Source organism: Cicer arietinum, chromosome 2 (genome assembly GCF_000331145.2).
Source record: "Cicer arietinum cultivar CDC Frontier isolate Library 1 chromosome 2, Cicar.CDCFrontier_v2.0, whole genome shotgun sequence".
In the NCBI taxonomy this organism is placed as follows: Eukaryota; Viridiplantae; Streptophyta; class Magnoliopsida; order Fabales; family Fabaceae; genus Cicer; species Cicer arietinum.
In genome coordinates this window covers 1622173-1635943 of record NC_021161.2, presented here as the reverse complement: position 1 = coordinate 1635943, position 13771 = coordinate 1622173, and the positions used below count along the sequence as shown (strand labels likewise).

Below are 13771 nucleotides of genomic sequence, written 5' to 3'. Positions count from 1 at the left end.
ATTTGTAATATTAGCCAACTAGCCGCATAATAGTCAGCGAAATATTAGGTATCATGGGTTTATAAAATCCACATAATGTGTGTACCAATCACTTACATCTCCGATTAGATACAAAGTAAGATATGAAAATCACCTAGTCTATGTTGAAAAATGGAACCTTAGAATATTCGACAATAGATTAATTGAAGGTGAATGATTTTGTAGATGATAATAAATAATAAATAAGTTAATTAATAACAGATATAAAATGGCATAAAAATATCTTTAAAATAATATTTAAATCATTTAGATTAAAAATAATAAAACTAAAAATAAACGAAAAAACAGTATCAATTATTATTAAAGTTTCACATAATTTTTTAATATTGATTCGTAAATTCTATAAATCCTACATGTCTCAAAAATTGAAAAGTTAATTAGAAAAGAAAAAATAAAGAATGAGAATATACAGGAATAATTTAGGTGGCATGTTTAGATTATATCAATGGGACGTTGGTATTGTGTGCCAGACAGATTCCCTACTATGTTTCTGTCAGTTAAAAAACTCGTCACTGTGTAGAAATACATCACGATACCACACATTAACGTTGTGTTTCACGATGTCGAAAAAAGACAAAGTTATGTTTAGTAATATTCATCTATAAATTTATAGTAATTTTTGATACATTAATTTAAGTAATTTAATTTTTTTTAATTTTATTCTTGTTACTGTAATTAATATATTTTTTACACTTTATAATTTATTTATTATTATTTGAAATAACTAATTTTATAAATTTAAGATAACAATTCATTTACAACTTATTTATATAATTTAAAATAGTTTTAATAAATAATAATTTAAAGTAAATAATTTAAAATGATTTATTTATTATAATTTTAATTAATTTATTGATTATAATTTAAAATAAATAAAATAGATAAATAAATAAAAAATATATGAGATTGATAAGTTTTAAATTAATAAAAAATAAAATTTAAATAATTATATTTCGATTAACTTAGCAACTATCAACTAAAAACTAATTTTACCAAACTGAACCTAAGTCATTAAACATAGACACGTACTAAAAAAGAGTCATTAACTCTTCAAATTTAATTTGAGTCTAACATTATATTAGAAGATTAATTTATAAGATGATGGCTATCCATCATTTATAAACATCTAGTCTAATACGAGTAGTTTAATAGAGGTGATTTAGTAGTAAATAATTCAAAAAAATTAATATCATTTTAAAATTTTAATTAACTGTATCACAATTCTATAAAATCAATTTATAAAATAAAAAAAAAACAAAACCATAGACTATATCGAAGCCAACATGTCCCTTTCTTTATCTTCATTTCGGCGGATACTTTTAAACAAGGGGAGAGGTCTCATCTACAAAGTCTTCCTTCTTAAAAAAATTAAATTTAAAATTTTAATAGAGGAGGAAACACATATCTTGCATGTTTAAGGAAAACCACTAAATTAATGATAAAATTTATGTACAATTTATCAATAAGGAAATTTTAATTTTGAGTATAAATTATAATTATTTTGTATATTTGTAGATGAGATGATAAATATTATCAGAAACTAATATTTATAATTGAGATTTCGAATTTGAATCCAATATATAATATCCAACCTAATAATATCAACATTTTATCAGTTGAATTAAAATTTAAAAACTAATTAATTTATATATTAAAAAAAAATCATAAATGATGTGAATAGAAAATTTATAAAAAATCATAAATAGTGCGAATAGAAAACTTATCAATGTGTATCATTTAAAACCTCCATTCTACAAGTCTTCTATGATGGTTTTTTTAAAGGAAATTCTATGATAGTTACTTGTATTATCTTAGTATTTTTTCTTTGGTAGATTATTATCTAAGTATTTAATTCAATGGAGTTATTAATTTTTTCAAATAATTAATACATGCAACTTCTTGCCAGCTGATGCTTGGGTGTGGTCTTTCTAGGGGAGTTATTGCTTAGTTTCCATCTCTTTTCTTTTCTTTGCTTTCAACATCAAAGAATGGAATTTTATGGACAAGCTAGGGGGTGCGATGAGCAAACAAGTGGGTATAGGAAGTAAAAGGTTATCTATAACAAATAACAATATATAAAGGGATACCTTTTCGGTGCGACTTTTTTAATGGATAAAACTATCCTTCTTTGTATTATTTTTAAATACCCTTTTTTTTGCATTTTATTTAACAAACGAATTTAAATTTTTAAAATAGTTATAATAACTTGATGATATGGTTGGCACTCAACTTATTTTCTTAATTTATTAATTTCTAAAAAAACTCATTACATACATGTTAATAATTCCCTTTAACTGCATAAAATATATAACATAAATAAATTAATTAATTTTTTAAAGGCCCAAAACTATGCTTGAGCCCTTGTTAGACAAAAGAATTCATTTTTTAAAGCATCAAAACTCCTTTTTTATTTTTTAGTCAAATCAAAACTTCTTAACAAGCAACACATAAACATAAAAAAAATAAAACAAAGCCCAAAAAGAAAAGAAAGATAAAACTTCTTTTGACACCCTCCACACATATACTTCACAAGAATACATCCCAAAAAAAAGCACAATTTTTTGTCCTCCAAAAGTATACCTAAAAAGAAAACACATTTTTTCTTCTGAAAATATATATTTACATGGGAGTGTTTTTTTTTAGAAACATAACAGATAAAAGTAGCTCTCAAAGAAAGAGCTCAAAACTCTAGCATGTTTCTCAAATAAGTATAACATCTAGTTACATTAATAAAGTACATACATTAACTGAAATGTATATATTGTTGAATAAACATGTAAAAAAAATCTATCACTAACAATAGTTAACACCACCTTTTTTTCTTCTTTACAAAAAATACATAATGAAAAGGAAGAAAACCAATGGTAAGGTGGAACAATCCAACTCCTAATATATAATACCAAATTGTCTCATGGCCTTGACCAATTTGAGATTAAAAGCATGTTTGGAATTGCAAGGAGTTTAACGAAATCACAGTGCCATCGTGATTTTATGAAAGCTTCAAAGTGTAACTTTAGTCAAAATCACAGTAGTACAACATGATTATGGTAAAATCACCGTAAATCCAAACATACACTAAACAATGATGACCTAATTTGAGGGAACTGAATGAATAACGTAGTGAGTTAAAGGTACAAAACAATCATTCTTATGCAATAGGTTTCGGAGACTTACTATAGCGAGGATATGGCGAACTGTGTCCATAATTTGAACTTGACAATGCTCTTACAGGCTGACCCTTTTTTGGTAAAGAAGCTAAACCTGTTCTAATACCATTTTTAGGATTAGGCATTGACATGGTTCGATCGACGCGTGCGACCTGGAACTGATGAGATGATATGGCCATATCCTTAAGGGCAGGCAATGGCTTTAAAGTTTGAACAACTTCACTCATTAGAGGTCGAGATTTTGGATCGCGGCTAAGGCATTGAGCAGCCACATATGCTGCTTTCTGTGCTCCTTTAACTGAGAAATGACCTTCGAGGCGTGGATCGATTATTCGGTAGAATGTCCTCCTGTCTCCAAGTACAGGTCTTGCCCATTCCACTAGATTGTGTTCACCATTTGGTCTTTTCTTGTCAATAGATCGTCGTCCAGTGAGCATTTCAAGTAGGACTACTCCAAAGCTATAGACATCACTTTTTGATGACAAATGTCCTAAATAGAATTAGTAGTTTCATGTTAATACCAATCGAGATTCATCATAGTGAAGCGAGATTCAATATAGGATTCATGTCCAAATAAATACAGAACTATGCAGTAAATCAGAATTATGCAGTAAAGTATTGAGTTTAAGAAACACTAATACTCAGAAAAGAACAAGGAAGGTTCAAAACTCACCAGTCATCACATATTCCGGAGCAGCATAACCATACGTTCCCATAACTCGTGTTGAAACGTGTGTTTTTTCGCCCTCAGGAGCGTCTTTTGCAAGTCCAAAATCAGAAAGCTTCGCGTTGTATTCCTAAAAAAGCATCTCAGCTTTGAATTTTTCGGGTTGAAGGACGAATAAGAAATATTTAAAACCATCTTGCTTATTTCTACTTACATACCGCATCTAATAGAATATTAGATGTCTTGAAATCGCGATATATCACAGGCCTATCAGCTTCTTCGTGGAGAAAAGCGAGACCTTTTGCAGCACCGAGTGCAATTTTCATTCTGATAGACCAAGGAAGAGGCAAGGGCCCTTCAGCATAGAACATGGTTGTTACTTGACAAACAATTAATCCTTATTGTGCATTAAATTATTTTATGATCATAGAGAAAAGCACAAAGAACAAATGCATTATTGGAAGTGGAACATTTTACTATAGTTTTTGGACTCCAACAATTAGTTGGGAACCAATTCTACAATTAGTTGTGCATTGAATAAGGTGTATGAATAGGGAAAGGAGTTGAATTTGGGTTGAACCTAATTCAATTCTACAAAACTGATTTGTGAGGTGAAAAATGTCTTTCACTTACAAATATATTTTCAAGTCACATTTCATCAAATGCGAGACTCTCAACACACTCCCTCACATCCAAAACTTACATTTGGAGCGTGACCCGAGTGACCTAATAGAATGTGGTCCAATGGATCTTAGATAGGATCTGATACTATCTTAGAATTTGGATTGGACCTAACTCAACTCTACAAAACCGAGTTGTAATATGAGATATTCTCTCACATAAAAACATATTTTTCAAGTCATATCTTATCCAATGTGAGACTTCCAATACATCTAAAATTGGACATGTGAAGTGTGACCCAAGTGCTAACATATCTTAAATAGCTCTATACCATCTTAGAATCTGGGTTGAGGCTAACTCGATTCTACAAAACCTACTCGTAAACACATTTTCAGGCCATATCTCATCTAATGTAGGACTCTCTCAATAGGAGATTTAATAATTCCTTAGATTCTAAATTGAGTTGTGCTGGTTAGTTTTCTGTCTAGAATTATAGTTACTTATTTGCTCCTGTTAATACATAGACTTTGCACGAAAAGTTAAGTTATGTAGCTCAAGGGCATGAATGCTATCATTGATTAATTTTATGTTTGTATTAGAAACGATAGTATCATCAGCAACAATCAAGCTCATTTTAAGCCAAATTTTAACTCAGAAGTATAATTATCAGGTGTCAAAGACATGCTTGAGTTACAAGCTATTAAACACAGATAAATAAATCGTAATGAAGACATACAATAGAAATAAAAAAAGGTTAGTAGTGTACTTCTAAAGAGATGATTCTCCAAGCTTCCTCGTGGCATAAACTCGTAAACCAACAATCTTTGATCATCTTCAATACAGAAACCTACCAATTTAACAAGATTAGGATGGACAAGATTACCAAGATAGTTTAATTCAGCCTGCAAAAAAAGTAAATGAGAATGTTAACAAACCAAGAATTGAAAAAATAAAAATATTTGAAAGGAAAATTTTGGAGTAAATATCCAAGTTAGTCCATGAAGTTATAGGATCACATCAACCAAGTCCTTCACATTAACAATATTTCAATATGATGCCTAGAATTGTACAATGTTAATCAAATTCGTTTCTCTGTCTTGATCTGTTATGAAATGTAACTCTGACAATATTTACTTAATTTTAAAAGCATCCTCGACATTACCAATTTAATGTCATAATAGTCCTAGCAAATACCAACGAAGGATGAACTTGATTAACATCTTGCAATTTCAAGAATCATTTTAGAATATCGATAATGCAGAAGACTAAGTTGATAACCATCCTATAATTTCAGTGACCAACTTGGATATTTACTCGAAAAATTTGATGAGGATATGTAACATAAATTTCATACAAGCCATTCTTTGTGACCCTGATGTCCATTGTGATTAAGGATCTTGACAGCAACAGTAAGTCCGGTTCCCGGTTTAACAGGCGCAGTTCCATTCTCCTCAATCCAACCTTTGAAGACACAACCAAAACCTCCCTCACCTAGAAGACTCTCTGGTCTGAAATTCCTAGTTGCAACTTTAAGTCCATTGAATGTGAATTTTCTCAAACAAGAAGCAACTTTCAACTCCTCACTGAATTTTGAAGTTGAAAAGATACTTTCCTCATTACTAGTTGTTGTAGAGGAACTTGCAATGCCATTTGATCCCTTTGTGTTTGTTTCAGATGTAGATTTGTTTTCCTCTGATTGAATTATTACTGACTTGGTATTATTATCACCTAAAAATCAGAAGAAAAAAATTGCAACTATTACATTATTTGACTATAACATGCTTGATTTTACACATCTTCATTACATCATCAATTTACTTGTACAATAACTAAGGTCATGTTTGGATAAACAATGTAATTAAGTGCTTATAACATAATCATTTTCCATATAAGTTCTTATGTATAAGTTATATTATTATATAAACAAAAGATAAAATAAAATCAGATTGTCTCACCACTGCTTATGAACATGCAATAAGTTGTTTTTATAAGCTCTCTGAAACTATCTCACAAATATTTATGGACATGTCATAAGTTGTTTTCATAACCTCTCTAAAACCGTTTAACAAGTGCTTATATTAACATCTAAGCTCAAATAAGTCAATCCAAACATATAGCCAAGTGCTTATAGTAAATAATATCTTTTAAGCTCCTACTAATAGCCAAAGCATCACAAATTTATCAAATGGAAATTCAGAAAGAACAAAATTTGAATGAAAGAACTTCTAAAATTTCATACATGGTTTAATAATGAATCTTATGAACAAAAGAATATATTAATTTGGTATCCACCATATATTGATGTCAAATGGAACATAACATTGATCCAAGTGAAACTATACTTGGATCCCTTAACCAAAGTCTTGAGTTCAAACATTATAGATGGAAAAAACATAGATGAAACCTCACTTAAAATGGTCAGTCAAATTCTCCGACAAAGATTAATCATCCACAATAGTATTTCGCACCAATAACATAGTTAAAAAAAAAAATAAAAAAAAAAATTCTGAATCTAAAAAAGTATCATATGAAAAGAAAATTACCAATATGGTTACTAGTAGTGGCAGTGCCACATGTTGAGATATTAAATTTTGATCTTGAAGGTATGCAGATTCCAATAAAACTGAATCTAAAGCACCATCTTCTCTTCTTCTTTGCAACATCAACCTTCTTGTTTTCCTTTGACTTGTCAACATCTAAACTTCCTGCTTTAATTGCATTGCTATTCACACACCCCATCTTCTAAAAACTCTCACAAACAAATTTCCATGCCCAAAAGTCTCAAACTTTATATTAAAAATTAATATAAGAAAAATAATGATACTTCAATTAGAAAAACTCATCATATACACTATGCAACAACAAAAAAAACAATAATCATTGTGTTATCAAACACATGTAACACAAACCAAACCAAACTAAACTCAGTTGTGAATTTAGACCAAACTATAAAAGCAAAGTGGAACTTTGGAGAGAGAGAGAGAGAGAGAGAGAGGTGAAAGCGGGAGAGAGTGCTTGTAAGAGAGGGAAAGTTTTTTCCACTACGGGCAGGTCGGGCAGGATTGAAATATTAAAAAGTGGAAAATGGGCAGTAAGGGCAAGAGAGAGAAAAAGACAAGCATTTGATATTATTTTTATTTTGTCTTTGGAAACAGTACTACCACTTAGTTAATTTGATGACTTTGATTTTGCTCTTTGAATTATTCTACTCACAATGTTCTTATTTCCATGTGGAAAAACTGTTTGGAAGAAGCCAAATCAATAAATTAAACACATTAATGAATAATAATAATATTATACTATGCTAGTGTACTCCTATATAGACATAGGGGGATGAATAGGTTGCACTATCTAACATTGAAGAGTCTAATTTATTTTAGACAAATTATTGAATAGATGTATAATTATTGTTTATTTTATTTTTTAACCTTTTATTTTAAAAGAAAATGCTAATTAGCATCTTTAGAATATTAATAAATAGAATAAATATAAAAATGTTGTCTTAATAACTATAAAAATTATTATTTCCAATACAAATGAAATTTCTATTTTTAATTTTTTAACTATTGTCCTTGAGGTATTTTTTAGGATGATCTCTTTTTAAAATTGACCAATTTTTAGAAAATTTGACAAATTATCTTTAAAAAAAGTCTACTTCTAAATAGTGAGTAGTGTAGACTTTCTTAAATATATTAACAAATTAATAGTTCAATAAAATTAAATTTTATTTTAAAATTTAAAATGTCTTTCTAAAAAAAACTAACTTTATATGATACTATCCTTTTAAATTAAAACCATTTGATACTATCCTTTAAAGTATTATTAATTATTAAAATATAAATTAAAAAGAAAAGTTTGTGAAATTAAATCCAACGATGATATTACAACGGCTATACCTTTGTTGAGTGTTTTAGTGTAATGTTACATTGTTACAACGATGCTAAAATATGCAAAGTGTTACATGAATAGAACAAAAGAACAAATTGGCAAGGACAATCAATCATTTGTGTACTTTATATCCGACCTATTAAATTTTTGGGCAATGTAATTTTGTCTGTTATAAGAAGAAAATGGTAGTACTAGGTAGTTACCTCATAACTATGACTCAACAACACTAACACTACTACCGGATGATAGAGCATACAATTAAATAATTTAAATATTATAGTTAAATGTAGAATTTATATTTGTTGAGTTTTTATTTCAGTTGGTATTTAGTTGAGTTTCTTTTAATTTATTAGATCTTTTATTTCAGTTGAATTTAATTAATAAAAGTTTATCATGCTTTCTAAATACCATGTTATATTCAAATTGATTAGAAAGTTTTTTTCTTTTTGAAATTAATGATAATATAAAAAGTTTAGTATACTTATACCGGAATATAAGAAACAGACTTACTTACCATTACTCTTTTCGATTTTATTAAGAAAAAATTATAACTTTTAAAGTATATTAAATCTGATTCTATTTATAAAAGAAAAATAACAAAAAACATCAAAAATTAATATATTTATTAATTGTTTTAACTTTTTAATTATTTTTACATATATATCTTTATTGAAAACTATAAAACATTAAATACCCATTAATAGTATTAAAAAAACAAATACTTTAAATAAAAATAATTTAAATGATAAATACATCTTAAAAGTCATCATTTTTTTATTAAATATAGAATCAAAATATTCTCTAAAAATTGTCTTTTATATATATATAGAATCGAATGAAATATTATGTAGTTTAAATAAATTTTTTTATCATCAATGAAAATATTTATCTTTTCAATATTGATATTATAAGTAGATATTTAATGTTACACTCTTTTTCTATGGGTATATATGAAAAACCAGTCGCAAATTTAAGAGTACATTAGTTTTGATTTTTCTTTTCTCTTATAGATCAGATGCAGTAAATTCTTACAAACAAGAATTCAAAATTATTAGGTGAAACGATTACAGATAATGACAATCGCACTCATTGGCAGGCTAACTTTTTTGAATATTATGTAATCCAATTCACAAAGGAAGAGACATTGGAATCAATCATTGTCACACAGTGCCCTTGAATGGATGTCTTTAAAAGGTTGGCTAAAGTCAGTATGTGGCCAATAAATGTCATTGAAAACCAATTTGTGTTTTTTTAATATATGAATAGATTTTTATTTCATTTGATAAAATAACATATTTTAATTAAGAATTTAATTTATATATGCACTAAAAAATAATATAAAAAGTTAAATTTCAATGATTTGATTTATTTATTGAAAGATAGGTTTTGAATCTATAAATTGTGAATTTAAGCTTTACTAGTACTAGAAAAATTACTTCATATCCTTAAGTATACTTATTCAATTCAATTTTCACATGAACTTCAAAATATATTTTCAAAAATGATACAATTTTTATCCTTTAAAAGTATTCTTCTGAACAAAAACACTATGTTTTTGGATCCAAACATATACTTACAAGCACAAATATGATTTTTGAGTAGCGCGGCCCATGTATTTGTTTTTCTTGTACTCAACCCATGGATTTGGATATGAATAATGAATTTCTTGTCGATCCAATTGTATTAATTTTCGGTAAATTTTAATTTGAATTGATAAAATAATTTTAGTCCTAATTTTTTAAAATGATTTTTAGCTCCCAGTTTAATGATTTTAAGGGCAAAACATTGATGATTAATTGAGGACTAAAATTCAATAATTGTTTTTAAAGAATTAAACTTGATATAAGAATATTTTACGGTGACTAAAATTATATATAACCAAATTATTTATATTCTTCATGTCATTTATGTTGTAAACTACCAATCAATTCTCTTAAAATAATATTTTATAATCAACGTGGGACATACTCACTTTTCCAAAGTCCAAAAATGTACTAGCTCCCTAGAAATTTCACATAATAGTATTATAGCACTCTTCCAAACATACTCACTTTTCTCACTGGAAATTCATCAATTTCTAATGTTTCTTGGAATAACATGATGGATTTTTTTTTTCCCTTCAAATTTCTCCAACGTTTCCTGGAATAACATTATGGAAAAAAAAATGAATGAAGCATCTTTCAAATTTCCAAGAAAAAACCTGTGTGTTCATTGTTCAGATCCACACTCACATTTAAGCAAACCCAACACCTAAATCTTCTCTCATCACAACCCTTCTCCAACTCAATCTTAGTCACCGATTCACAACCATTCTTCTACGACCTTCAATTCACAAATTCATTTTGCAAAAATATTATCATACATCACAACCAACCATATATTACAACTATTACCTTCTAATTATATGCATCCCAAAACAAAGGTTCAAAGTGTGCTACCATTTTTTTGTTCACTCAACATGACAATTAGTTGTGGAACAATAATCTACCGTGCATACAACAAAAATGACATTTCTATGATTTTGTTCATAATTTTTGTTTACTTTGGTTCCATTTTATTGGACTATTGGTCAAAATTGTACACAAAATTATCGTTACCTGACCAATATTCCTCTAAGGGTCGTAACATTAAAATTGGGACATGGGTTTTGTTGAGTAGCATCATGTTGGGATTTGCTTGTGAGTTTTCAACTTTTATGAGCCTCATTGAATCTTTGTGCATCTTTGGGGTTGTGATTTTAGGCGATGCTTTTGTTTTCTATGTGTATTTTATTTGGGAGGGTTGTAAGAGTTGTTGTAGTAGTGGTTGCTCCACTTATTATAGTTGTTGCATTCATAAGAATTCACAATATAAGGAATATGAATTATTAATAGAGGTTAAGGGTTTGGATAGTGTATGAATTAAAAAAAATGAGAACCAGTTTCTTCTCTCGTTAAAACTTCGAGCCTTTGAGGCCAATTTATGGGGTGTTTGGTTTGAAATTGATGACATGGTATTTACTTAATTAAAGTGTCTTTTCATTTTATTTATTATTACATATTTTTTATGTTTTTAAAACAGAAATGACAAAATAAACATTATTATTATTATATATAAAAAATACACTAATATGCGTGAACCCTAACTCAATTAAAAAATATCAATATTGATAAATTGAAATTCATACATCAGATTTGAATTTAAAACTTGGTAGTTGTATGAATTAATTAAAATGTATATTTATTGCCTATGAAAACACATTCTATCTTTAATCCTTTTATCGACCGTCATTGCTTTGAAACATTTTTAACCCCGTAGATATGTGAGAGATATGTCTAACAGGTGCAAACAAGTTTTTTTTTGAATACACTTACCTGAGGTGTCATACGAATGTGAGACGACAACATATGCCTAATTCTAGAGTGTCCATGCTTCATAGGTTAAGGGTAGGTCATATTTTAGATGTTTAGATGTTTAGTTCCATTCCAAAGTGCATTGTTCATCTTACTGATAATGAAATGCAGTAGATCTTCTTCGATAAAAATAATTGAGATGGCTGGGAAGAAAGTGTACTTCATTACTAATAATGGCTACTTTCTACTACTTCCAACAATATTCTTTTCTTTGCTTGTTGGAAGATGTCAACTGTTTAGAAAAAAATTCCAAAAGAGTCTAAAGCTCGTTTTGGATGATGATCAACATGTTGCATAAAAATGAGACAGGAAAAATGAAAGAGAGGGAGGAAGAGTATTTCCATGTTTACTATTTTCCACTAGAATGGGTTTGCTTATGGAAAGGCCAAAGATTTACCAAACGCTCAAGCATGCTTTTAGTGAAATATCCAGAAAATCCTGCAGGTGTTGCTGGTGGAAAGTCTTCTGGAGGCATGGCGAATGGTCGAATCATCTTCTCCATAGTTTCTAATGTGAGATATGAACCTACTTCTTGCAGCCTCTCTGTGCCCTTAATAGGCAGTGTGTGCTCCTGATGCAGTGAAGTTGCCTCGCTATTTTTCTTCTGCAAACCATATAAAATGACTGATATTAGCTATTGAGAAAAACAAGTTCGCCATGTAAAAGGAACATGTTCATTGAAATTCCTTGCGCATGAAGTCTAGCAATAAATGGCTTTCGCATAGAATGGGAGCGTAAAACTAAACAAGTTTTTAAGATCTTCAATACTTGTTTTCATTAGCAAGTAGGCAATAGTATGAGACTATCAACTTAAGGCTCCATTGTACAAAGCTGCAGACAATGCTCATAATCATCCTGAGCCTAATGAACTTTAAATAGAATTTCAATTTCATATTACATGCTCGATATGGTAATGGCGAATAAACAGAATTCAAACCCTTTACTCAAGGTTTTTAGGTAAAATATATTTAAGCATATAAGATTACCTGCAAGGGGGATAAATCAGCACCACGGCTGAAGGTAAGCTCTATACGATACCTTTTAGGATCTTCTAAAGCCACCTGTGAATTTGAAGTCAGAAGAAAGTTAAATAAATACAAATTAAAATATAATTTACATATTACATAAAAGTCTCAAGCAGACCGCTCGATTGATGGGGTGAAGAACATTAAGGAATTTCTATCTAAGAAGCCTAAAGTTTAAACCCGGGAACCAACAAAATCACTAATTTACTAATATTTCCTATAAAAAAAATATATTACATAACTCAGAACATGTTACGACAGTCAAAATATTGTAACGGATGATAATGAAAGGGTTATACTTATAGTTGTGTTTGACAAAATGTGTCACTTTTGATGTCCCCTTGTACTCAGTTGACCGTTCTATATAATCTCATTTGCTCCGAGAGCTAGATTTCAGAGTCAATCAATCATATTACATAGGTCAGTAGAACACTTCAAAATATGACCATAGGCGTAACTTTCATCTAGGAACTGCCATAAAACATCTGGAGGTCTATGTCATATATGGTAATTTGGTAAACTTTACTTGTTAAGATCAACTTGCTAGTACTAAAAATAAGGACTTGCAATAACTTCATCAATTCATACAACGCCCACCACTTATGCTATGTTTGGGAGTTTAGGAGGAGAGGGGAGGGCTTCGGAAAAAAGGAAGGAGTAATTGGAAGAAAAAAAAGGCTAAGGGAGGACTTTAGGGAGTTTTTTATTTATTCATAATACAAAATCCTCCTAATTTGAGGGAACTAAAAAATTGTATTGTCAGAAGATTTTGGGGGGTTTAGATAATTTTTTCAAACTCTTTCAATGTTGTTATAATACTCTAAAAATTAAAAATATATTCATCATAAGCATTCTCTACAAAATCACTTTCTCAAATAAGGTGAAAGGTTTCTCTTTATTTTCCTCTGTTCTTCTCCTCCCAAAGCCTCCCCTTCCCTCCCTTCCAAACTCTCAAATAAGGTGAACCGGAAC

General features: G+C 29.1%; 2 protein-coding genes across 9 annotated transcripts in view; both read right to left on the bottom strand.

The window, feature by feature from the left end:
* Positions 1-2735: 2735 nt before the first annotated feature.
* Positions 2736-7658, bottom strand: LOC101508090 (serine/threonine-protein kinase PBL34-like). The gene is made up of 6 exons (XM_004489313.4): positions 7038-7658; positions 5849-6222; positions 5261-5396; positions 4092-4228; positions 3880-4003; positions 2736-3696 (listed from the first exon to the last, which is right to left on the bottom strand). The coding sequence occupies exons 1-6, from the start codon at positions 7231-7233 to the stop codon at positions 3188-3190; spliced, it is 1476 nt and encodes a 491-aa protein (XP_004489370.1). The 5' UTR covers positions 7234-7658; the 3' UTR covers positions 2736-3187.
* Positions 7659-11914: 4256 nt separating this feature from the next.
* Positions 11915-13771, bottom strand: part of LOC101507767 (inositol hexakisphosphate and diphosphoinositol-pentakisphosphate kinase VIP2-like) — a 34732-nt gene continuing 32875 nt past the window's right edge. For all 8 annotated transcript variants that reach the window (XM_012712653.3, XM_027331724.2, XM_027331723.2 and 5 more), the window contains 2 exons: positions 12761-12835; positions 11915-12378 (listed from right to left, as the gene is read on the bottom strand). In XM_012712653.3, coding sequence (XP_012568107.1) covers positions 12124-12378; positions 12761-12835 — 330 coding nt within the window. In that variant the 3' untranslated portion in view covers positions 11915-12123. The remainder of the gene's footprint in view (positions 12379-12760; positions 12836-13771) is intronic.